Source organism: Budorcas taxicolor, chromosome 17, assembly GCF_023091745.1.
Source record: "Budorcas taxicolor isolate Tak-1 chromosome 17, Takin1.1, whole genome shotgun sequence".
Classification (NCBI taxonomy): domain Eukaryota; kingdom Metazoa; phylum Chordata; class Mammalia; order Artiodactyla; family Bovidae; genus Budorcas; species Budorcas taxicolor.
The window spans coordinates 32745225-32772920 of NC_068926.1; the positions used below are offsets into that span (position 1 = coordinate 32745225).

At 37.9% G+C, this 27696-nt stretch overlaps 1 protein-coding gene across 1 annotated transcript in view; it reads right to left on the reverse strand.

Moving 5' to 3' along the window:
• Positions 1–27696, reverse strand: part of FAT4 (FAT atypical cadherin 4) — a 184200-nt gene that overhangs the window by 41134 nt on the left and 115370 nt on the right. Inside the window, exon 7 of the mRNA XM_052654811.1 lies at positions 12535–12715. Within this exon, the coding sequence (XP_052510771.1) occupies positions 12535–12715 (181 nt within the window). The remainder of the gene's footprint in view (positions 1–12534; positions 12716–27696) is intronic.

A 27696-nucleotide genomic window follows, 5' to 3' on the forward strand; every position in this document is an offset into this window, starting at 1 on the left:
CTAGTTCATATTTTATGTGAGCATCACATTAACAGTCTTTATGGCAAGATGTCCTATGACCTCAAGCTGGTCTTCACAAGGTTTGTGAGCTTCCTAAATCATGCAAGTCCCTAGAATATACCCAGAAGACTATCATATTTTAAATAAACCAGCCTGAAAGCATAAATCAGGCTCTTGCTCTAATATTGTGGTCAGTGGCGAGGATCACAGATGAACATCTGTTAAATACATCTAAAAAGTATTTATCTGCTGTGTGCTGTAATATACCAGAAAAGATCAGTGGAAGGTCTTGTTCTCTAAAGACCAAACACTGTATATGACACATATTGAGAGTTGGACTGTGAAGAAAGCTGAGCGCCAAAGAATTGATGCTTTTGAACTGTGGTGTTGGAGAAGACTCTTGAGAGTCCCTTGGACTTCAAGGAAATCCAACCAGTCCATTCTAAAGGAGATCAGTCCTGGGTGTTCTTTGGAAGAACTGATGCTAAAGCTGAAACTACAATACTTTGGCTACCTCATGCAAAGAGTTGACTCATTGGAAAAGACTCTGATGCTGGGAGGGATTAGGGGCAGGAGGAGAAGGGGACGACAGAGGATGAGATGGCTGGATGGCATCACCAACTCGATGGGCGTGAGTTTGAGTGAACTCCAGGAGATGGTGATGGACAGGGAGGTCTGGCGTGCTATGGGTCATGGGGTTCCAGAGAGTCAGACATGACTGAGCGACTGAACTGAACTGAACTGAACTGAACTGACTATCCAGAGCCACTCAAGAACTGATTATTTATACAGAGACATTCCTAGTTACTAATTCTCTCATTTGCTATTCCTCATATGGCCAGCTGCTTTGCTTTCCTGTTGTAAGGAGTGGTATGACATCTTCATGGATATTTTGATGCTAACCAGATTGGTTAGTGGGCAGGAGTTTTCACTGAGAATAGCTTCTCTCTTCTGTCTAAAGAAAAGGCTATCTGTGTATATTTCTGAGAGCTCAGCTAGGAAAGAAGTAGCTAAGCTTGAAGGTTCAGAAGTTGGCTGTGGTCCAGAATGTTTTCTGTTGGAGGGTAGCAAGGAAATGAGGAAATGGATATCTTTCAAGTCTTCTCCTTCATGCCAACAAACAAATGCCCTTGTTGGAACTAACGGGTGTTTCTATAGTTTGCTTTGTGTCCATAAAAACATAGCAACAGCAAGTGTCTAATAGAAACAGCAGGAAAAACTTTACATCGCAGCCAGTGCACATTCTTCCTATTAAGTTCATTGTTTAAAACAAACATTTTGGCACCTTCATCCTTTTTTAGAGACATTAGGAACTGTTAAGGAGCTACATGTTCTTTTGTTTGTTTGTTTGTTTTTAAACAAAAGAGGTTCTATAAAATGAGAGCTAAATAGATGGAGCATAGAGAGGGAGTTTGGTTGAGAACTAATTTCAAAATTGATAAAATACTTTGTATCACTCAGATTTGAAAATCTTATAGCAACTTCAAGTGCAAGATCAGGAGTAAGAACAACAAAGACTGTATTTCCTGGACCAGAAGTGGCTCCTCATAAAAGTATTATTACTGATTATTAACACCCTTACACAGTGGACAATACCTATTCCCGATATTAAAATAAAAATATCATAGGTTTGGAAGTTAGAAATTCAGGAGTCATAAAATAATCACATTGTCTTACCTTTCAGAGAAAGTCTGTAGAAACCTGGGTTATGAGAAGTATGTGAGTTTATTTTGGGATAACTTAATAGGGAGAGAAAAAGTGCTTCATAGTGCCACAAGCTTTTTTTATGACAGCAAAGGTCAGGGTTCAATCAAATATTTGTTCCCTTAGGCATTCACATATAAAAATAAGAAGGATGCAAAAAGCATGCAAATTTGATTTGGATGTCTTGTATATGAGAAGGTCATGGTATATTAGATTGAGCAATGTGTTGAAAGGCAAATGATGAGAGTTCTGGCCCATGCTGAACTCAGTAATCCATAAAAGAACCTTGAATTGTAAAGTCTTTAGTCTTTATTTTATGCTATTGCACATAAGACTGTCTCTTTAAAAGTAGCTAATATATTTACTATTTTCAAAAAGTAAAGACTAAATTGCCATGTTAACATGTGGTTAATTTTATCTAGGCTTTCTTTGTTTCTGAAATGTATGAAAAGTGTATCCTAAATACTAGATATCCTTTACTATCTCACAATATCTATAATACCAGTTTTAATCAAATTTATACTTGTAAGTTAAAAAAAAAAGAAAGAGATAAAAGAAGCATATGCAACAATATAAAATGAACAGACTGCCAAGATCATATGCCTGAGTTTTCCCCACTTCATTCTTTTCTTTTTCTTTTTTATTTTTTTATTTTTTTTTTTTGAGTTTTGGTTCACTTCTCATCTTTGATGAATCTCGGTACTGATTCTCTGATCCAAATTAGTTTTTTTTAATGGTTATGAACTTTATTAGATCAAGTCTTGTGCTACCTTCTTAAATCTAAACACCTATGCTTCTCTAATGGCTCAGATGGTAAAGAATCTGCCTGCAATGCAAGAGATCCACGTTTGATCCCTAGTCAGGAAGATCCCCTGGAGAAGGGAATGGCTACCCACTCCAGTATTCTTGCCTGAAGAATCCCCATGAACAGAGAAGCCTGGCAGGCTACTGAATGACTAACACTTTCATTCTTTCTTTCATGCTTTCTTTACAGTTTTGTAGCATCTAATTGTGTTCTTAGTGTGTACTCAGCAGACAAGGATTTCATTTATTTCCTCATTTAAGCCTCAGAACCATCTTAATAGTGTGGTACTAGATTTGTACTAGATTTTTAATTGATAAGAAAGTTGAGTCTAAGGGAGGCTAATATAGTTGCACGAAGATGCATAAAGTCTATAAATGGCAGATGAAGACTTCGAACTTCTGTCTTTATGACCTCAACGTGCACTTTTCCCATTATCCTACAGTAGAAGGAAGCTGAGACACAGCCTGGGAGGTTTTAGGGGAGACAAAAAATGCTGTAGCTCATGCTAAGCCCAAAAGCAACTCTTGTGAAGGTGTGTTGATGTAGGGTTGGTTTACAATGATTTAGTTCTTTTGTTAAAGAACCTGCCTGCCAGTGCAGGAAACATAAGAGACACTGTTTTGATCCCTGGGTCAGGAAGGTCCCCTGGAGAACAAAATGGGAACCCACTCCAGTATTCTTGCCTGGGAAATCTCTTGGACAGAGAAACCTGGCGGGCTACGGTATATGAGGTCTCAAAGAGTTGGACAGGACTGAAGAGAATGAGCACACACACAGAGTTCAATGTCAATCCACAAAGATCTTCATTTATTTTCTGACTCAAGAAATTTACTGTTTCAAATTACTGGTATAAACAGATCATTATGATCTAAAATCTCAATCAATCGTTGCATTTGTAAAGCTGAATTATCCCCATTTGATTTTGTGAATCTTTTTTTAACCTCTTCCTGAGATTTACTAAGATCATAAGGAACTGTGTTGTGGGCTGCTAGAATATGATGATCTAGTAATGCATTGGAGAAGGAAATGGCAACCCACTCCAGTGTTCTTGCCTGGAGAGTCCCAGGGACGGGGGTGCCTGGTGGGCTGCCGTCTCTGGGGCCGCACAGAGTTGGACACAACTGAAGCAACTTAGCGGCAGCAGCAGTAATAGTTTAGAAACTGAACTGTGGAACATAGTTCCCTTGGACATAACTTTTGATCTCACTCAAGTACATAAATTCATAAAATTTCTTAACCCTTCTAAGTCTTCTCTATCTATAAAGTATTATGCATGTATGTATTCCTTTCATTTGGTAGTTTTTGAGTGTCAAATGTAATTTCTTTGGAAAAGCACCTGGCATTGTAATTAGTATGTGACACGAATTCAAAATTTAGGTTTATGTTCATAAAAGTATATGCATATAGCTATAATAAACTATTATCTTTATTATAATGCATCTTTATATTTGGGTGCATGCATGCATGCTAAGTCAAGTTAGTCATGTCCAACTCCTCGCAACCCTATGGACTGTAGCCCATCTGGCTCTCTGTCCGCAGGGATTCTCCAAGCAAGAATACTGGAGTGGGTTGCCATTCCCTCCTCCAGGGGATATTCCTGATCCAGGAATCAAACCCACATTTCTTATGCCTCCTGCATTGGCAGGCAGGTTCTTTAGATTTGCACCACCTGGGAAGCCCTTATATTTGGGTAAGATGAACTAACAGATAGAAACATGGATTGAGTAGGTAAAAAAATTCTGAACTCAAGCTTATATCCTAGATAGAAGAAAGATACATCAAAGTAAATGCAAAACCAGGCCATATATTTAAGGGCAAAGTGTTCTGAAACTGCTCATAAGCATTGTTTCAGGAATTCAGAAGACAAAGAGATTACTTTTTTCTTTAAATTTTATTATTATTATTTTTTTACTTTACAATATTGTATTGGTTTTGCCATTCATCAACATGAATCCGCCACGGGTGTACACGTGTTCCCAATCCTGAACCCCCTTCCCACCTCCCTCTCCATACCATCTCTCTGGGTCATCCCGGTGCACCAGCCCCAAGCATCCTGTATCCTGCATAGAACCTAGACTGGCGATTCATTTCTTATATGATATTTATACATGTTTCAATACCATTCTCCCAAATCATCCCACCATCTCCCTCTCCCACAGAGTCCAAAAGACTGTTCTATACATCTGTGTCTCTTTTGCTGTCTCGCATACAGGGTTATCATTACCATCTTTCTAAACTCCATATATATGTGTTATTATATTGTATTGGTGTTTTTCTTTCTGGCTTACTTCACTCTGTATAATCGGCTCCAGTTTCAGAGATTGCTTTTGACTAGAAAAGCCTCTCCTGGAGAACAGTAAATTTAGGTTAAGATTTAAAGGGGTTACTCATTTAAAAGGGTTACTCATCTTACAATAGGGCTTCCTCAGGTAGTGCAGTGGTGACGAATCTGCCTTCCAGCACAGGAGATGCAAGAGATTCCCTGGGTCAGGGAAGATCCCTTGAAGTAGGAAATAGCAACCCATTTCAGTCTTCTTGCCTAGGAAATCCCATGGACAGAGGAGCCTGGCGGGCTACAGCCCATGGGGTCACAAAGAGTTGGTGGTGTCTGAGCACACACACATCTTACAATAGTAATGAAAAGGGAGAATGAAGGTATTCTAGGCTAGGAGTCAACAACTTGCTATAAAAGATCAGCAAATATTTTAAATTAGTAAATATTTTAGTAAGTATTACTAAAATTACTAAAATGATGATGTGATCACTAATCTAGAGCCAGACATCTTGGAATGTGAAGTCAAGTGGGCCTTAGAAAGCATCACTACGAACAAAGCTAGTGGAGGTGATGGAATTCCAGTTGAGCTGTTTCAAATCCTGAAAGATGATGCTGTGAAAGTGCTGCACTCAATATGCCAGCAAATTGGGAAAACTTAGCAGTGGCCACAGGACTGGAAAAGGTCAGTTTTCATTCCAATTCCAAAGAAAGGCAATGCCAAAGAATGCTCAAACTACCGCACAATTGCACTCTTCTCACATGCTAGTAAAGTAATGTTCAAAATTCTCCAAGCCAGGCTTCAGCAATACGTGAACTATGAACTCCCTGATGTTCAAGCTCGTTTTTAGAAAAGGCAGAGGAACCAGAGATCAAATTGCCAACATCCGCTGGATCATGGAAAAAGTAAGAGAATTCCAGAAAAACGTCTATTTCTGCTTTATTGACTATGCCAAAGCCTTTGACTGTGTGGATCACAATAAACTGTGGAAAATTCTGAAAGAGATGGGTATACCAGACCACCTAACCTGCCTCTTGAGAAATCTGTATGCAGGTCAGGAAGCAACAGTTAGAACTGGACATGGAACAACAGACTGGTTCCAAATAGGAAAAGGAGTACATCAAGGCTGTATATTGTCACCCTGCTTATTTACCTTATATGCAGAGTACATCATGAGAAACGCTGGGCTGGAAGAAGCACAAGCTGGAATCAAGACTGCCGGGAGAAATATCAATGAGAAATATCAATGCAGATGACACCACCCTTATGGCAGAAAGTGAAGAGGAGCTAAAAAGCCTCTTGATGAAAGTGAAAGAGGAGAGCGAAAAAGTTGGCTTAAAGCTCAACATTCAGAAAACGAAGATCCTGGCATCTGGTCCCATCACTTCATGGGAAATAGATGGGGAAACAGTGTCAGACTTTATTTCTGGGGCTCCAAAATCGCTGTAGATGGTGATTGCAGCCATGAAATTAAAAGACGCTTACTCCTTGGAAGGAAAGTTATGACCAACCTAGATAGCATATTCAAAAGCAGAGACATTACTTTGCCGACTAAGGTCCGTCTAGTCAAGGCTATGGTTTTTCCAGTGGTCATGTATGGATATGAGAGTTGGACTGTGAAGAAGGCTGAGTGCCGAAGAATTGATGCGTTTGAACTGTGGTGTTGGAGAAGACTCTTGAGAGTCCCTTGGACTGCAAGGAGATCCAACCAGTCCATTCTGAAGGAGATCAGCCCTGGGATTTCTTTGGAAGGAATGATGCTGAAGCTGAAGCTCCAGTACTTTGGCAACCTCATGCGAACTGACTCATTGGAAAAGACTCTGATGCTGGGAGAGATTGGGGGCAGGAAGAGAAGGGGACGACTGAGGATGAGATGGCTGGATGGCATCATGGACTCAATGGACGTGAGTTTGAGTGAACTCCGGGAGATGGTGATGGACAGGGAGGCCTGGCGTGCTGCAATTCATGGGGTTGCAGAGTCAGACACGACTGAGCGACTGAACTGAACTGAACTGAACTTAGTAAGTATTAGTAATACAAGTAAATATTTTCAGCTCTTTACACCATCAGATCTCTGTTGCAGCATTCAGCTTGCCCTTGTAATGCAAAATTAGTCATAGACAATACACACATGAATAGGCGTGGCTATGTTCCAGTAACACTTTGTTTACGAAAGCAGACTTTGGCTGGAATTTGGCCTGCAGGTTGTGTTTGGAGAACCCTGCCCTAGGACAGAGAAGGACTTGAATAAAGCCAGAATGCTAGGGAAAGCACAAATCCTTTTCCCAGAAGCAGAAAGTGATCCAGTGAGGCTGAAAGTTTGGCTATACATTGAAGATTTGTACAGAACAAGCTTGGAGAGATGCTGGGGCCCTTTATGGAGTGGCTGGAATATGCAGACTAGGCCTTATCCCCTAGGCAAACTGGAAGTTAAAATCTTTTGAGGATGGGGGAATTTCACTGTTAAAGCTGAAATACAGAGCAAGGGGGTTCATATTACTGCCATTGTTCTTTCATTCACTGACTGACTCTGCTTCATCCAAACTGCTTCCTACAAAGTTGAGAGGAATTATCATAAAATGTAAACTAGTCGTGTTACTGGCCACCTTAAAACATTTCAGTTGTTTCTCCAACTAGATGCAAAAAAAAAAAAAAAAATGTGAATCTTCTCATATGGTATACAAGGTTCATTCCTAACCCACACCAACCATACTGAATAGCTTTATTTTTCTGATGCTATGTTTTTGCATAGCTTTACCTTTGTACCTGTTTCTGTCTTTGCCTAGAATGTTTTTCATCCTTTATTTGTTCATAACTTATTCCTCTGTCTTTCCCCAAATCATCAGTTACTCAAAGCTTCTACTTATTTCCTCAAGTTTCACTGACTATGCTCTTGATTCCATTCTGTGTTTAAATTATGCTTGTTACAAGGTACTCTAATTGTAATACAGCAAAACTACCTTCTATATTAAAGATTTCTCCTTATGAGAACTGAAGTGCTTAATTTCTCAGAACTTAACAAAGTACCTGGGATGCTGTAAGGGCTTCAAAATTATACAGGATGCATGCATACTAAGTCGCTTCAGTCGGGTCTGACTCTGCGACCCTATGGACAATAGCCCACCAGACTCCTCCATCCATGGGATTCTCCAGGCAAGAATATTGGAGTGGGTTGCCATTTCTTCCTCCAGGGGATCTTCCTGACTCAGGGATTGAACCCGAGTCTCATAAATCTCCTGCATTGGCATGCAGTTCTTCAACACTAGCACCATATAAGAAGCCCTTATACAGAAGAGTATGGAATATAGATTGGAAGGATCATAAATCTGAGTCAGAAAAGTAAGCTGATTTTTATTATGTTAATCTGGGCATGATATAATTATGGACTGAATGAGGATCTTGGCAGGAGGAATACACAGAAGAGGTATACAGAGGTGGAAAAGATGACTGTTAGCCATCAGGACAGGAAGACAAAGAAACTGAGACAGTATCAGTGAAAGGAAGCAGAATGCCAAGATGAGAAACGGAAAAGGTTAGGAGTTTCTGATACGTTGTGCTTATGGTTCCAGCAGAATCTCTAGGTAGAAGTGCTCCTGGAGAGTTACAAATATGGGTGGGAATCTCTTGGAATGGAGTTAGAGTTGATAACACAGGTTTGGAGGTTTTCTGCATAGTTTTCTGGGTGTTTTCTGCATAGGTGCAGCCACGGAAATGGGTAATCCTCTGTTTTTTCTTTCTCTCTCTGTCTTTCATACACATGGAAATAAAGAAAAGTGCTGTGGGGAATGTCCAGATTACTTTGAAGAGAGAAAGAGGAAACACAAAGGCAAATTAGAAGATGTGGTTAGACATACAGAGTGAGAAATAAGAAATAATATTGACACAGACACTGAGGAGAAAATAAAATGCCAGTAAGAAAGGACGACCTATGATGTAAACGGTAAAGAGAAATAAGGATTCAGAAATCACTGGATTTGAAAAATTTCAGTAGAATATTCCAATAGTCTTTTTTGGTAAAGCAATAGAAGAGAAATTTGATTGAGAGATTTTAAAGAATAACTGGCCGGAGAAAGTTTTGAGGTAGTTACCCACCCTCTCAAAAATGAGGTGTTAAAAAAATGTGAGTAAATAATATTCCAAAGTTCTCTAAGAATATTAGAATTACTCATTTAATGCATTTCTTTAGGTGCCAGTCACTATTATGTTGGAGATGTTTTTCCAAGAGTGAATATATTAGGAATAAAATAGTTATTAGAACGCTATAAAGAAAAACACATATATTTAGCAATTTTAATATCACAATTATGTGTAAGAGAAATTTGCACATATTAACTGATTTCACATATGGGTTTCCCCAGGTGACACTAGCAGTTAAGAACCTACCTGCCAACACAAAAGACATGAGACATGGGTTCAATCCCTGGGTCAGGAAGAACCCCTGGAGAAGGAAACAGGAAAATACTTGGCACCGAGTAGGTGGTCAATATATATCAATATTTAATTCTCACAAATTGGAAAGCAGCAATTCTAAACTCCACTTTTACTGATGGATATACTGAGCCTTGGGTGTGTGCACACTGTCGCTCAGCTGTGCCCAACTCTTTGTGACCCCATAGACCAAAGCCCGCTAGGCTGCTCTGTCCACAGAATTCTCCAGGCAAGAATACTGGAGTGGTGTGTCATGCCCTCCAGGGGATCCTCCCAGCTCAGGGATCAAACCCATGTCTCTTATGTCTCCTGCATTTGCAGGCAAGTTCTTCACCACTGGCACCACCTGGGAAGCCCCATAGTGAGCCTTAAAGATACTAAAATGACTTTCCTAAGTCATGTAAGTAAATAGGAACCAGAACTTAATACCAGATATTCTGAGCATTTCTTTAGGGATAAAGATGTGATCCAGAAAAGAGGGATTATCTGAAGATCCAGAGAGAAATGTAGTAACTATTGAATTAAAGATCTGAAGGAAATCTAATGGGATGCGATCAAGAGCACAGAGTAAGGGATTTACCTTTGGACGTTCACTCTGCTGATGCAGTTTTGTGACTTTCTCCAATGTTATGACATAAAAGAATTAAAAGTGAGGTCTGAATGGACATTTGGTGAGTTGGAGGAAAAAAGGAATACATTTCTATAAAAGCTAAATTCTGGGATGGGTGTCTGGAAAGCAAAGATAAAAACTAGATAAAGACTGGGAAATAACACAGGCTGGTTTACTACAAGGGAAAATATTAAATGTTATGTAAAGCGTAAAACTCAAAATAAGTACACCATCCATTAAAAGGTATAACTTGATCAAACTGGTGGAAAGAATAATATAAACAAATATTTGTTGGATAGCTGTTGTGTAAAAGATCACATTAGACTACACAGGAAAATTAACATCACACATTAAAAGCTGTGCTTTTAGAGAACCCATCAGTAGTTGGTAAAATGGATTAAATATGTAATATTTAAGTAGCTAAAATGGAAATTAATACACAAAATCTCTATTAACCAGGCTTTCCTGGTGGCTCAGAGGTTAAACTGTCTGCCTCCAATGCGGGAGACCCGGGTTCGATCCCTGGGTCGGGAATATCCCCTGGAGAAGGAAATGGTAACCCACTCCAGTACTCTTGCCTGGAGAATCCCATGGGCGGAGAAGCAAATCTCTATTAACCAGAAGAGAAGATGGATTTTCTCCAGGATTCCATGAGTAGCAAGAAGATATTAACATCCAAAATATATATTACATTAAAAACAAAGCAAGCCAGAGTATAAAAGGTTGAAGGTTGGCATAATGATTTAATAGAATGGGAAAATATTTTTCATTTAAATTGTAATAAGATGGGAATACCAGACCACCTGACCTGTCTCCTGAGAAATCTGTGTGCAGGTCAAGAAGCAACAGTTAGAAATGGACATGGTACAACTAACTGGTTCCAAATCGGGAGAGGAGTACGTCAAGGCTGTATATTATCACTCTGCTTATTTAACTTATATGCAGAGTACATCATGAGAAATGCTGGACTGGATGAAGCATAAGCTGGAATCAAGATTGCCGATAGAAATATCAATAACCTCAGATATGCAGATGACACCACCCTTATGGCAGAAAGTGAAGAGGAACTAAAAAGCCTCTTGATGAAAGTGAAAGAGGAGAGTGAAAAAGTTGGCTTAAAACTCATTCAGAAAACTAAGACCATGGCATCTGGTCCCATTATTTCATGGCAAATAGATGGGGAAACGGTGGAAACAGTGACAGACTTTATTTTGGGGGGTTCCAAAATCACTGCAGATGGTGAATGCAGCCATGAGATTAAAAGACACTTTCTCCTTGGAAGAAAAGTTACAACCAACTTAGACAGCTTATTCAAAAGCAGAGACATTTGCCAACAAAGGTCCGTTTAGTTAAAGCTATGGTTTTTCCAGTAGTCATGTTGGACTATAAAGAAAGCTGAGCACCTAAGAACTGATGCTTTTGAACTGTGGAGTTGGAGAAGATTCTTGAGAGCCCTTTGGACTGCAAGAAGATCCAACCAGTCAATCCTGAAGGAAATCAGTCCTGAATATTCATTGGAAGGACTGATGCTGAAGCTGAAACTCCATTACTTTGGCCACCTGGTGCAAAGAACTGACCCATTTGAAAAGACCCTGATGCTGGGAAAGATTGAAGGTGGCAGGAGAAGGGGACGACAGAGGATGAGAGTGTTGGATGCCATCACTGACTCAATGGATATGAGTTTGAGTAAACTTCCTGGCATTGGTGATGGACAGGGAGGCCTGGCGTGCTGCAGTCCATGGGGTTGCAAAGAGTTGGACATGACTGAGTGACTGTACTGAACTGAACTGTCTAATTTAAAAGTCAATATGATAATTTTTTGCAAAATAAAAATAGCATCAATTTGTATTATATTTGACTGTATGAAACGAAAGTTATTTGAAGAGTTTTCACACATAGGTTTTAGCCCAGGATCTCTGGGCTGGGCATGGAACTATGATAAACAAAGTATTCCAGAAGCGATGCACTGCCCACTTCAAGTCCTGGCTTTTAAGAACATTAGCAGCTTTCACCTGAGGTCCTTGGAACCCAGAGGTTTCTCTACCATATAGAGAAGTCCAACTACTCTGCTGAAGAATTACATTAAAAAGCCCTGAGACCACAAGAGCAGAGAAGGGAATCAATGGAGCCTGCTGTTCCAGCCATCCCTGCCAAGGCACCATGCATGTGAGTGAAGCCATCTTGGGTCCTCCAGACGGTCACCAGGCAAATACCACTAAGTGACACTAGTCAATCACATGAAGCATGAAAATCTCCTCCTGCTGACCTGTGTCCTAATTCCTAAAGTACCAAAGAATGAAATGCAATAAGAATATAAATAAAGTTAATAAGGTAAAATTTTTATTTTAATCTTCATTTTAGGCATAGTTGGTTATTTAGCAATAATTCCTAGTGGCTTAGACAGTAAAGAACCTGCCTGCAATGTAGGAGACCTGGGTTCAATCCCTGGGTCAAGAAGATCCCCTGGAGAAGAGAATGGCTACTCAATCCAGTATTCTTGATGGAAGAATTCATGGACAGAGGAGCCTGGTGGGCTACAGTCCATGGGGTCACAAAGAGTTGAAGATGACTGAGCAACTAAAACTTACTTTCAATCACAATAGGGTTAGGTGTTAATATATGACATTTCCAATGAAATGAAGCATTATATGCATTTCGTTCAAAGACGTTTAATGAGAAAAGTAATCAAAATTTACAAAGGAAAAGGCACTGACCTGATAACCGCATTGGTTGAAGCATCAATATCTGAGGCATTTACCAGTATAACATCTGTCCCAGTTGGTGCGTCTTCAGGAATTGTCGTGAAATACATTTTACTGGCAAAAGTCGGGACATTGTCATTGACGTCATCCACTATGACATTGATTATTCCAGTTCCGGTCAGGGCAGGGAATCCTAGAGGGAAAAGAAAACCAAGTCTTAATGTTTATAAATCACAAAAATAATAGCAAGCTTAACAATGGGTTGTAGACAGAACTACTAAAGAGAACGTAGAAAACACCCCAAGGTAATATTTGTGAACACATAGACAGGTGATTGAGTAATTTTTAGTTTTGTTACAAGAAAAATATTTTTATTTAGGGACTAGTATTCCAACTCTTTCCTAGTGATACTGCACAAAAGAATATGTCAATCTCCTAGTCTATTTTAAAGGTACTCACTCAGCAATCTGGAGCACAACAATATCATTTAAATGCCACAAAAGAGGCACTACTGGTTTCTCTAAAATTATAGTAAAATAGATCAAGCCAGATTTGGAGCATCCCTCTGTATCTGGACTAGCTGGCCAGCTGAAAAAGCAGAATTAAAACCTGTATTCCTAGATGTGACTATCAATGCTATCATAAAGAAAAATTAACTGTGTTTTGAGGCCTTTAAATCCCCTTTTCTATACTAACTTATATTTCTTTGCAGAAAATTTAAAAAAAGAAAGAACTGACCTTTCACTTGCTGGAAATAGCATGTCAATGAGATAACTTGAAATCATTTCTGTTGCATTTATTTAATGTTTAAGGTAAATACGAAATGATTCATTTTTATTCCCTGTTCCAGTGCCTTTATCAACATATAGTGAAAATGCAGCATTTAACAAAACCCCGGACTACACTGTCTATCGTACACAGAGTTAGAAGACTCTTGTGTGGTGAAGGTCAGATATCATATTTAGTTGATTCTGTGGGTTATCTCAAAGGTAAATGGCAAATCATCTGCTTTTAGTTGTTTTTCAGAATCATATTCAGACTTTAATATACCAAAATAGAAATAATGAAGGTCTGCTTACCTATGCTTATCTAAAATAAAATAAGGCCCTGGATACGCTCAATTTTAAGATACAACTTTTCTTCCCATAAATTATTTCCCATTAAATGAAGCTTTAATTCTACTTACTTTTAGTATTCTATATTTTGTAAATAAAGTCATTCTTTCACTTACTCATTCACTTCTCTGTAAAATGTTTATGAATATCTCTCTAATATCATGGAATGGTGTTGAGATTCACAACCTTCTAATATTATCTTTTGTAATAATATTCTTATGATTTGCTAATATGTCCTTATTGCTATTCAGACTTCTCCCTGTGTTCTTAGATTGTCATTACTGATGGCATAGTACCAATCAATTTTATGTTCCAATCTATGGGAACCAAAAATCAATGGACTAGAAAATTACGGAATGCAGTGGTTTTTGTGCTGTACGCAAGGAAGCTCAAATTCTACATTAGATGAAAAATTTGTATGACCACTTGAACTGGGCACTATGACAAGGCATGATATCTCCTGGAATATATTCAATTAAATTTAGGCTGCAAGCTGATCTCTGTTGCCTTCTCTGTGAGATAATTTATGTCAAGAATTCCGTTTATATTAACATATTTTAAAATTAATTTCTGCAGATATCTTACCTTTTAGGTGTTGGATTTTATATTGAATAAAACTAGTTCTCACTCTTTGCCTTTTCTGCATCAGTTCAGTTCAGTCTCTCAGTCATGTCCGACTCTTTGCAGCCCGAAGAACTACAGCACGCCAGGCCTCCCTGTCCATCACCAACTCCCAGAGTTCACCCAAACTAATGGCCGTCAAGTTGGTGATGCCATCCAGCCATCTCATCCTCTGTCGTCCCCTTCTCGTCCTGACCCCAATCCCTCCCAGCATCAGAGTCTTTTCCAATGAGTCAACTCTTTGCATGAGGTGGCCAAAGCATTGGAGTTTCAGCTTTAGCATCATTCCTTCCAATGAAAACCCAGGACTGATCTCCTTTAAAATGGACTGGTTGGATCTCCTTGCAGTCCAAGGAACTCTCAAGAGTCTTCTCCAACGCCACAGTTCAAAAGCATCAATTTTTAGGCTCTCAGCTTTCTTCACAGTCCAACTCTCACATCCATACATGACCACTGGAAAAACCATAGCCTTGACTAGATGGACCTTTGTTGGCAAAGTAATGTCTCTGCTTTTCAATATGCTTTCTAGGTTGGTCAAAACTTTCCTTCCAAGGAGTAAGCATCTTTTAATTTCATGGCTGCAGTCACCATCTACAGTGATTTTGGAGCCCAAAAAAATAAAGTCTGACACTATTTCCACTGTTTCCCCACCTATTTCCCATGAAGTGATGGGACCAGATGCCAGGATCTTCGTTTTCTGAACGTTGAGTTTGAAGCCAACTTTTTCACTCTCCTCTTTCACTTTCATCAAGAGGCTTTTTAGTTCCTCTTCACTTTCTGCCATAAGGGTGGTGTCATCTGCATATCTGAGGTTATTGATATTTCTCCCGGCAATCTGGATTCTAGCTTGTGCTTCTTCCAGCCCAGCATTTCTCATGATGTACTCTGCATAGAAGTTAAATAAGCAGGGTGACAATATACAGCCTTGATGTACTCCTTTTCCTATTTGGAACCAGTTAGTTGTACCATGTCCATTTCTAACTGTTGCTTCCTGACCTGCATACAGATTTCTCAAGAGGCAGGTCAGGTGGTCTGGTATTCCCATCTCTTTCAGAATTTTCCACAGTTTATTGTAATCCACACAGTCAAAGGCTTTGGCATAGTCAATAAAGCAGAAATAGATGTTTTTCTGGAACTCTCTTGCTTTTTTGATGATCCAGCAGATATTGGCAATTTGATCTCTGGTTCCTCTGACTTTTCTATAACCAGCTTGAACATCAGGAAGTTCACGATTCATGTATTGCTGAAGCCTGGCTTGGAGAATTTTGAGCATTACTTTACTAGCATGTGAGATGAGTGCCATTGTGCAGTAGTTTGAGCATTCTTTGGCATTACCTTTCTTTGAGATTGAAATGAAAACTGACCTTTTCCAGTCCTATGGCCACTGCTGAGTTTTCCCAATTTGCTGGCATATTGAGTGCAGCACTTTCACAGCATCAACTTTCAGGATTTGAAATAGCTCAACTGGAATTCCATCACCTCCACTAGCTTTGCTCATAGTGATGCTTTCTAAGGCCCACTTGACTTCACATTCCAGGATGTCTGGATCTAGCTTAGTGATCACACCATCGTGATTATCTTGGTGGTGAAGATCTTTTTTTGTACAGTTCTTCTGTGTAATCTTGCCACCTCTTCTTAATATTTTCTGCTTCTGTTAGGTTCATATCATTTCTGTCCTTTATTGAGCTCATCTTTGCATAAAATGTTCCCTGGTATCTCTAATTTTCTTGAAGAGATCTCTAGTCTTTCCCATTCTGTTCTTTTCCTCTATTTCTTTGCACTGATTGCTGAGGAAGGCTTTCTTATCTCTCCTTGCTATTCTTTGGAACTCTGCATTCAGATGCTTATATCTTTCCCTTTCTCCTTTGCTTTTCGCTTCTCTTCTTTTCACAGCTATTTGTAAGGCCTCCCCAGACAGCCATTTTGCTTTTTTGCCTTTCTTTTCCATGGGGATGGTATTGATCCTTGTCTCCTGTACAATGTCATGAACCTCAGTCCATAGTTCATCAGGCACTCTATCTATTAGATCTAGTCCCTTAAATCTATTTCTCACTTCCACTGTATAATCATAAGGAATTTGATTTAGGTCATATCTGAATGGTCTAGTGGTTTTCCCTACTCTTCAATTTAAGTCTGAATTTGGCCATAAGGAGTTCATGATCTAAGCCACAGTCAATGAACTACAAATATTAAAATATTGTACTTGCCTTTTCACTAGTCACTTAAACAATGGTAGGATAATATCATATGTAATTCACATTCAGAACAGATTTAGAAGTATTTTAAACATTGAAGAAGCACATCAAAATAATACTTTTAAAATCTCACTCAACATAAACATTAATTGAATCTTTAGGGATTCATGTACTGGTTTAAGAAGTTTACCTGAATCGTCTACTCTTCATAAGTTTCTATGGCTGTTACCTCCATTTTATATATAAATGACATTAAAGAAAGGGATAGAAAGGTTGAGTAACTTTTTTAGGGCCATTGACCTGGTGAGGAATGGAACTAGGCTTTGACTTGCATGGGGAGCTCTTGACCACTGACAGAAAAGCTAGAAGGTGTTGGCGCAGGACACATGCTGCTCAGTGAGATGCTCTGGGACTCTGGACAAGCCAGTCTCAGGGAACAACACGAGCCCCAAGCCAGAGGAAAAGGCCCATCTGTGGCGGACCTTAGCTATTGTCCAGGTTAAGCTTGTGTAGCATTTGGGGACATCTGGCCATAAATTTTTAATTTTTCACAGCACATGTTAAAGCCCAAGTCAATATTTTCTGAGTTATTATGGATGACCAGTGTTCGGCCCTAAGCTCTGAAATGTGTGTTTAATTATACACAATTTAATAAAATGGAAGTTAATTGCGTGAATGATGTTAGTATCTCTCCCATTGTCTGCTTGAAGAAAACAATAACTAGAGCTTGTTTGTACATTTGTGTGGACAAAAGGGGATGTCATGGGAAGGACGGGCTATATCTGATGAATCGTGAGAGGGGATAACTAAGTCAAGGTCCCAGATATTATGAAAGGCTCTTTTATCTCTATTATTTACACTGTATTTCACTCACTAAATCTGTCTTCTTATATGCAAAATGGGAATAATAAGAACAAACCTACCCCAATAGGGGTGTGGAGGGGAATGTAACATGTTTAGGATAGTGCCTGGTACATAGTTAGAACATATTCTATATTACTCTTCGTTGTTGTACTTGTTTTAGAAATTAGGAGAAAAAAAGGAAATTTGACATTTAAAAGATCAGTTTTTAATTTTACAGATTACTGTGTCATAATTCTCAGGATTTTTGTCCCCTGACAAAACTTTCAAGTCAGTCTTATGACAACATTATTCAGGAAAAGATTGTGAGTCATTCTTTTCTTTTAATGATTTTTTTTGGTAGTTATAAGTGTATGAGACTCAGCTTTCAAAACTTGCACAGCTTTGTATAAGATGTGTTGAATTGAAAATTTAAAAATGCAAAATTTACAAATTTCAAGTGAGAGAAGATCTGAAAATGTCTAATATGCTCTCTAATCAACAATGCTTAAACTTATTAAGAAATAGTTCAGTAACTGCCAAATGGTTTTATCTTTGGTATTCTAAAGTGTCTGACAACACACATATGAAAAACTTCATAAAATGATGACTAACTCATTTGGTTAGGAACATGTGATTCCTTTCCTTGTCTATAAACTACATAAATGTTGTTGCTGATGTGTTTTCTGAATTAGTAAGCAAAAAGAAAAAAAAAAAAAAAAAACACAAAACATTGTTTACCTAGGAAAATATTCAACAAATTCAATCTCATGGTTTCCATACCAGAGAACAACTAATTTTTCCACAAGCTCTTGAAAGCACACCAGCAACAGCATATGATCCTGGCCTGAGAAGTGACCCCACAGTAATCCCATATCCTCATGGGGCATCTGCTCAAGCCAAGAACCAGCACGAGTCCCCTTTCCTCCACTTGTTAGCAGCCACAGCCCACTTTAACAGCACTTGGGGTTCTTCTCTTCCTCTTTTCTTCAAGAATTGATAGAGTGACCCAATTTCTACAATGGCCTCACTTTCTTGTTGCCCCAGGGGATGGGCATGCAGGTCTTATTTACTTTTAAACTTTTACAAGGAAATTGTACAAAGACATAATTCTACATTCCTAAGTCTCTTACTGGGATTTAACTAACTCTGAACTCTGCCTCCAATATTTCTCTTTTATTCTCAGGATAGAGCCTTCCACCGCTCATCTCACTCTAGCCTCAGACTGGTCCTCCACAAGGCCCTGCCTCTAAGCTTTAGGAAGGAAGATGAAATCAAGGGACAGAAAGCAGGAATGCCCCCTGATTTTGAGCAAATTAGCCTCATATTCCAGGTGGCTTCATGATAAAGAACCCACCTGCCAATGCAGGAGAGGCAAGTTTGATCCCTGGGTCAGGAAGATCTCTGGAGGAAGATATGGCAACCCACTCCAAGTATTCTTACCTGGAAAAAATTCCATGGACAGAGGAGCTCGATGGGCTACAGTCCGAAGGGTTACAAAGAGTTGGACTTGTCTGAGCACGACAACACAACAAAGACTTACATCTACAACAGACTTCTCAGATGAAGGACACAAGTTACCTAGCCCTTGGTATACACAGATTTTATCACTTCCTCATCTCCTATGGAATGATGAAGCCATGTTTTGTTGCTTTTCTGTGTTTATTTGCTTGCTTTTGAACCCTTCCTCTTAACCTAGTGAAGAAGTGGTTCTGGTGCTTATGTTCCTATTTCCCAACATCTTTTGGGTTATGGTCCACGTGAAGTGCTACATGATATTCACTGTAACTTTACCTTCAGTTCAGAACTTTCCAGGCTGATACTCCCAACTGACTCTTTGTTCTCTCCTCTTGCAAATTACTAGAGAGCCTCAATATTAGTATGCTAAAAACTCTAGTCTTAGTTAGTCCGTGTAAGCTTAGCCTGTATATTTGTATATAAATTGACAAGCCTATGTGCATATACATGTGAAGTGAAGTCGCTCAGTTGTATCCTACTCTTTGTGACCCCATGGACTGTAGCCTACCAGGCTCTGCAGCCCATGGGATTTTCCAGGCAAGAATACTGGAGTGGGCTGCCATTTCCTTCTTCAGGGGATCTTCCCAACCCAGGGATCGAACCCGGGTCTCTTGCATTGCAGACAGACGCTTTACCGTCTAAGCCACATATATATTTTTAGATACATATTATTGAACACTTATTTGATAATAGTATTTGAGTGGTGCTTCCCAGGTGGTACTAGTGTTAAAGAACCTTACTGGCAATGCAGGAGACCCAAGAGACATGGGTTTGATCCCTGGGTTGGGAAGATCCCCTGGAGGAAGGCACAGCAATCCACTCCAGTATTCCTGCCTGGAGAGTCCCATGGACAGAGTAGCCTGGGGAGCTACAGTCCATAGGGTTGTAAAGAGTGGACTCTTTACATGCTGAGGCGACTTAGCAGACATACATATCATGGGTATCTTTTATATGTATTACTCAATATACAGATTCATGAAGCAGGTATCACTATTTAAGTTTTTTAATAAAGAACTTTCAACTCAAAGAATTTAAACAATTTTTTTACATTTAGCCATAGTGGACAGAACCTTCTCTGGTGGCTCAGTGGTAAAGAATCTGCCTGCTAATGCAGGAGACTTGGGAGACATGGGGTCGATCCCTGGGTTGGGAAGATCCTCTGGAAGAGGAAATGGCAACCCATTCCAGTATTCTTGCCCGAAAACCACATGGACTGAGAAGTATAGTCCATGGGGTCACCAAGAGTCAGAGATGACTTAGCGACTGAACAACAGTAGTGGACAGAGGGAAGGTCAACTCTGAACTCTTGAAAAAATGTATTTTCTCTGTTCCTTAGGCTCAGACAAAAGTATGCCACTCTTATTGCAGATGTTTTACTCATTATTATTATTAGTGATGTACTTCTACCATATTCTCTATTAAGTTATAAAATAATTGAGAGCAGAAATTATTGTTTAATTCATCGTTATCTAAACCAATAAGGCATAGGTTGTCTTCAATGTTTATTAAGTTCTCCTTTGACTCTATATATGGAAATCTGATCTAGTGACTACATGGGTGAAAGTTCAAAAAGCTGATCACTTCTGGGAATAAATATAGGTTTTAGCCTAAGGCTGGGGTCAGAGAACAAAACTTCTGACTAAGGTCAACATTTTGGAGATAGTCTACTACTTATAACAGAGGGTCCCAATTAATCCTGAATCCCATGAGAGGAATCAGAATACTAGGGGCCAATATTTTGCTTGGATAGATCTGATAATGATGAATTATATAGGTAGTGGCGTAATAGGGCAAGATTACTCAGTTTCATCTGGAATTGATTTATGAGAACCAGATGCAATCAGAAAGAAGAAGTAGGATGTAAGGACCTAGACTCCTGACAGAAGACAGTGAGCCAATGAATGGAGCTGAAGACAGAAGTGAAATGAAAGGACAAAATCTCAGAAATATTTAAGTATAGAGGCAAGGAGCATACAGGAGACATGTGAAATACAATCAGAAGTCAGATGATAAAAGGAAGCACAAATTCATTTTGTAAAAATATTTTGTATTTTATATATCATACATCTGTGCGTGTACATATATGAGAGTAAAAGTGAAAGTGTTAGTCGCTCAGTCGTGTCTGACTCTTTGCGACCCTATGGATTATAGCCTGCCAGGTTCCTCCATCCGTGGAATTCTCCAGGCAAGAATAATGGAGTGGGTGGCCATTCCCTTCCCCAGGGAACCTTCCTAACCCAGGGATCAAACCTGGGTCTCCTGCATTACAGGTGGAATCTTTACCATCTGAGCCACCAGGGAAGCCTGTATATATATTTTATAAAGTATATATATGTATACATATATACAACGGTGGTTCAGTTCTCAAATCGTGTCTAAGTCTTGCGACCCCATGAACTGTAGCCTGCCAGGCTCCTCTGTTCATGGGATTCTCCAAGCAAGAATACTGGTGTGGGTTGCCATTTCCTTCTCCAACATATATACAATAAATGTGGGTAAATAGATATTAAACTTCTTAAATTTTTAGAGCAACAGCAAAAAATACATATGATTCTGAAAAGCATTTTTTTAATGTGTAAAAACACATCACACACATACACCCCCCCCACACACACACAGATTATTCACAGTTTAATCTTCTGATAGTCCATTACACTTGCGTAGTTCCAAACTTTGTCTTAAGTCATATTTTATACTTTTAAACTTGGGAAATGATTAAACTGGTATTGCCTTTGAACATTGGTGGCTTAACAAGATCAAACATATTAGAATAAAGTTCAAGGAAACCTAAAATAAGATTTTAAAAAGAAAAATGTTTCAGGCAACTGCTTTATCAGAAAATTCATCTTCAATAAGTGTAATGAATGAATCTAAAGATCTAATTAAAGTTCTAACTGCAGGCATTTTACATATTTAATGTTAGCCCCCATAAATTAAACATATTTTCCTGAAACATGAGAAACTGCTCAGCCACATTAGAATTTTGCTTAACTGAAATCTATTACTTTGCCATAAAACTGATTTCATTCTTAACATCAAAAATTTGGTGGAACAGTCCTCTTACTGGGTGTGTTTGTTGTAATAAAGTATTACCTTCTTTTTTATACTTGGAGTAAACACATATTTCTTACAGTAAGTAAGCCATCCCCTGAAAAGGTATTGAAACCAACCACTCAGTATTGACTTTTAATTATGTGATTTGGCTTAAATTTGAATCCAGAAAATATGTGAAGCAAGTAAATATGTAGAAGTATTTAAATATGAGCAATAGCATTTATCTTAAAATTTTCATTTTATAATATATTACCACTAATTAGTTCTACAAATATGTTTATATAAATTAGGTAGGTACATACTTAGGTAACATTTTATTTTTAATCATTTCTCAGGAATCTTTATCAAAAACACTATTTCCTTTTTATAAATTTTTATACTAAAGAATCTGCTTGTAATGCAGGAGACCCAAGTTCTATCCCTGGGTCAGGAAGATCCCCTGGAGAAGGGAATTGCTACCCACTTCAATATTCTTGCCTGGAGAATTCCATGGACAGAGAAGCCTGGTGGGCTACAGTCCATAGGGTCACAAAGAGTTGTACATGACTAAACAACTATCATACTAAATAGAGGTGACAAAACTAAAGAACTTAGCAATATTATGTAAATAAGACTGAAAATTGCTCATAGTGCAAAGGTAGTTAATGTCATTGAAATGTACACTTAAAAATCATTAAAGTGGTAAATTTTACGTTATATGAATACATAATTTTTAAGAGTTTATAAAATAAAATATGATGTAAACTAAATATTTTATCCCCCACATAAAGTATGTGATAAAGACTTAATTTTGGAGAACATTAAAAAAAAAGAACCTTAACAACACATGTTGAAACTCTGAAATACTACCAAATTCAAAATATAGCCTGAGTCCTGCATATTTAGTGAAACTATCAAATTATATATCTTTTGAATAATTATCAAAATAGGCTAGAAAGTAAGATTAAGTTTTAACATGATAAAATTAGAAGATTTTTGAAAAGGAAAAATTCCTCATACTAAGCTTACATTATTTTCTATTATATTTAATATCTATCCTTTAGGTAATATAATAATCTCTTTAATATTTCAAATAGTTTGTTTCCATTTCAAAGTTGGGTTTCCTTCATCTACTCGGATTTATAGCTTAAATTAAATAAATGAGAAATAGACTGAAATTACTTCATCAAATTTTAATTGTATGCAACATGATAGCAATTCTAGCTATTATTTATTGGAATTTTGGAAGCTTGATCATCTTTCTTTTTGTATTTTTATCTTGCTGCTGCTGCTGCTGCTAAGTCGCTTCAGTCGTGTCCGACTCTGTGTGACCCCATAGACGGCAGCCCACCAGGCTCTGCCATCCCCGGGATTCTCCAGACAAGAACACTGGAGTGGGTTGCCATTTCCTTCTCCAGTACATGAAAGTGAAAAGTGAAAGTGAGGTCGCTCAGTCGTGTCAGACTCGTAGCGACCCCATGGACTGCAGCCCACCAGGCTCCTCTGTCCTTGGGATTTTCCAGGCAAGAGTACTGGAGTGGGGTGCCATTGCCTTCTCCATTTTTTATCTTATGACTATACAAATGAAAAGCTATGTAGGAAAAGTTGTTTCTACTAAAGTATAGCTGATTTAAAGAATATTATGTAAATAAATGATTTATGATATCACTTAGTCACTAATGGGTTTTGTACAAAACTTATTGGAAATAAGAGGAAGGTAAACAATAACCAGTTATGAACCTTGGAAACAAAATGTCATCTAAGACAAATACTCCAATGGAAATAACAAAACTTCCTTTGACTCGAATATATAACTAAGTTAAATGCAAGTGATTTCTGGTAACTGAAGATTACCCTAGCACTGTTTGATTTATGGAATCATTGATATCTTACAGAAAGTTTTCAAGCATTTTTCATTACTAAGAATGTTCATCATAACAGACAAGGCAAGTTCTTCAACATCTTCCCACAAATAATACTGACAGAATGCAGTCTTTCTGGAACATTTAAAAAGCAACTCTCCTCAGATGTAAAATGTCATATTCCACATTTCTGACCTCTCTTTTGATTATAGAGACATTTGCAATGCAGTGACCCTCTCAGCTGAACAATGTGACAAACAGTTTTCATTCAAAATGTCATCATACCCTCACCAAGAAAATAAGCATAGTGATTAGCCCTTTTAGATTTTAGGATTAACTTTTGCAAAAGCATCATGTTTCCCCTTCATTAAAAAGTAATTTCCAATCCCTGCATAAGAATGAAGTTTATCCCCTGTTTCAATCAGATGATAAATGTCCTTAATTAGGGATGCTAATAACTGAAAATTTCCCCTCAGACCTATTAATTATGCTGACACATAGTTCACTACTAGACTTTTTGGCCAAATCTATAGTCAGAATATCTCTTTAGCTTGTTAGCATATTAGACCGAGAAGAGATAAATAAAGGTAATATATTTAATTTGTGCACAATTTAATCTCCCACACTCCATAAATGCAAATAACACAGCCCAATTGACTTACTGTATGTGCATGGATGTGTGTATCGTACATATTGTATATTCTAAGTATAGTATTAAACATTTGCTTTGCACTCCGTGAAACTCTTGGATATGCATTTCTTGATCTGAGAACAGTAATCCTTTGATTTTGAATTCATGAATATTTTTATTTTACTCCCTGTTTCAATGGCAGAGAACTGAATGTTGTTTCTTTTTTTTGCTGCAAAAACCATTTCTCTTTTTAATATAAAATAATATTTAATCCAAAGAGAAGACACTCATAAACATGGTTTATGTGAAACATAATATGTTAGATGAGCTAATCTATGGGAAAGAGTGAGTCATAGTTAAACGGTCTCCTTGATCAGGTTTAGTGGCCTCAGATTCTGTTTCTATTGATTAACAGCTGCAGGTCTAGGTCAAGTTGTTTACTTCTCTAATACTCAGCTTTGTTTTGTTTTTCTTTTAATTCATAATATGGGAATCCAATTTACAAGTCTGTTGTGGGATTAAATCAGATCCTATAGAAAGAAATCTGGTACAAACAAGCACTCAGCATGCACAGAATGAACATCGTCTAAAATTAGTCTACGCAAGTTGTACCTCTACTCAAACGTGTTTCCTGAGAATTAAACTTTTATATCTACCTGCCATCTCTACTGGAGATTTCATAATATCTAAAATACAGTATATCAAAAAAATAATGCAAGGATAATTCAACCTAAAAATTTTTTTCCTTTTCCTATCCCCAAATTTCTCAGGCTAATACTCTAGGACTCACGCTTGATTTGTCTCTTTTACTAATTTCCTACACCTCCAATTCCATCATCAAGTCCTAGTGGCTTAACCTTCAAAACGGATAAAATACTTAGCTCTTTCACACCTCCTCCATGCTGTAGCCTAATTTCAAACATTCCCAAGGGCTGCTGTCATGGCCTTTTAATCATCATCTCTATTTCCACTGTAGTTTTCACCACTGCCACAAAACCAGATCTCTTTTCCACAGAAACAGGCCACTCCAAAATTCCTTGTTGCTCCCCTGTCCAAAGCTTTAACAAGACTTTGCCTTTCTCTTTAAATAAAATTAAAACTTCTTTCCCTGGTCTAAAACACTGAGATGATCCAGCCTCTGCCTAATTCATTTATCAAGATTTCTCCTTTCTTTTACTCTGGTAGAGCCGTCCAGGCCTTCCAGTTGTCCTTTGAATAAAGGCAACCTGATCCCTGTCTAGGAACCATTTCATCTGCAAATTTACCCAGATTTTCACATTTCACTGTCCTGACTCTGCTATTAAAAATAATAACTGCAGTTCCTTCCTCTCTAGCCACTTCTGCTTTATTTAATTACATAGCACCTCATATAACTCCCGATCTATATATTACATTTTGTCTAGCTTTCTGACTGGAATGTAACTTCTGTGAGGACAGAGACTGTCATTTTTTCACCACTATATCTCCAGTTCCTAGAAGAATCCCTGGTAGAGACTGCTCCACAAATGCTTCCTGACAAAACATTGTCCAGATGCTTGCTACACATTGACAGCCCATAGAAGCATATGAGTCTCATTGACTCTAATAATAATTCACTTATAAGATCTATTAAATTACCATTATAGTTTGGTTTTAATAAATGTAAATGCAAAATGACAATTGGTTAGAATAATTGGCAATATTATCATCTTCTACCTGTAAAGCCTGGTGAATTTTTTATATCTTCTCCTACTTAGCAATTTAATTTGAACAATGTCTAAATTGAAGCTCGTCTCAAACAATCAGTATTGAAATTACTGATTCCAGTTGATTTGATGCCACTTAAAATATTTTGAAACATTTATTTATTTGGAAAAAGAAAAATAACAGAATGTTTTATTCATTAGAGTACAATGGATCGCATAGAAGAAGAAAAGCTTTCTTAAAATTGTGTTTTTGGAAATTTATGTTTTGCAGAGGGTAATCAGATTCTGATTTTTTTTTCAGATATACCATAAGTGAGCAAGGGCTCAGTTGGAAGGCATAAATCCTGGATATTGTTCTTGACTCTGATATTCTCTGGGTCTGTAAGCTCTGGCAAACTGCCTAATTATTCCAGGCCTCAATTTTCTTATCTCAAAATAAAGGAAATGGACTGGCTCATTTCCAAGAAGACTTCTGGCTATAAAATTAGCATTTTAAGTCAGATTTTTCCCACTTAGAGCTTTTCATATATAGCTTTCTTTTAAAATCCTTCCATATTACACACTAGGTTATAACTTCAATAACCCCTTATAGTCACATCTTGTTTTACTGCTTTCTCTTATACTAATTCCTTTCTTTAAGAGTAGTAGTAGATTTTAATAGGTCACAGACTATGAATTTACTGGTGAGGGCAGAAGATCACCAAAGGTTAAAAAAATTCTAAGAGACTTGGAAAATTCCATGGATATATATCTATTGGAAATGCTTATCTAAACACCAAAATCCTCATAACAAAATAAGTAAAATTTTTCACATTATGTTTATGTGAAGAAGCATAGGCCTTTATTATTAACTATGTGAAGTCAAATACCACATATGGGAGATATATATATATATATATATATATGTTTTGGGTTTTTTTTGGTAGCTAAAAAGGTGTTCAGTGTTTTGGGAGATATGGGAGGCTCACAGTTTTTTGCTGTGGGAAGTCCAGATATAAAAGTATTGCCAAATGCCAAAACTTTTCAAAAGCACAATGTCTGTTTATGCAGATTCTGAGTTAGCAAGCCAGACCAAGAAAAGGTAGGCAGGGCATCACAAGGTAGAGATAAGACCTACCTAGAAACATCTACTAGATAACAGAATTGAATAAGAGCCAGAAAGTTCAGGGGAGAGTCATGAGAATATAGCTCAAGCAGTATTTTTAAGCATTTGAAACTGAATTAAAGCCATAAAACGCTTCAGTGGGTCTTTACATATGACTGCAATTTATCACATCACACTAAACACCACAGAGCCTTAAATGCTTATGCTGCTTTTCAAAGCAGGGGTCAATTTGAATGACCACAACCAATGTGGCAAAAACTTCTGGAATTTCAGCCATCAGTTAAAAAAGATTGGCTCTTTTCCTTTTTTGTAGGTCCTTTGAAAAATCTGCAAGTAAATACATAATAATAATCTGTATTTAAGTATGGTAAATAAATATGAAATAATAGTTGCATAATAACAGGATGGTTTGATAAATATCATTTTCACTCAGTAAATCATTCATTCAGTCAACAAATATTATATTACACATTCTGTTCTGAGTGTTTCTGGGAATTCAGTTTTGAACAAGACAGGAACTTTCCTGGCAACTCAGCTGGTAAAGAATCTGCCTACAATGTGGGAGACCT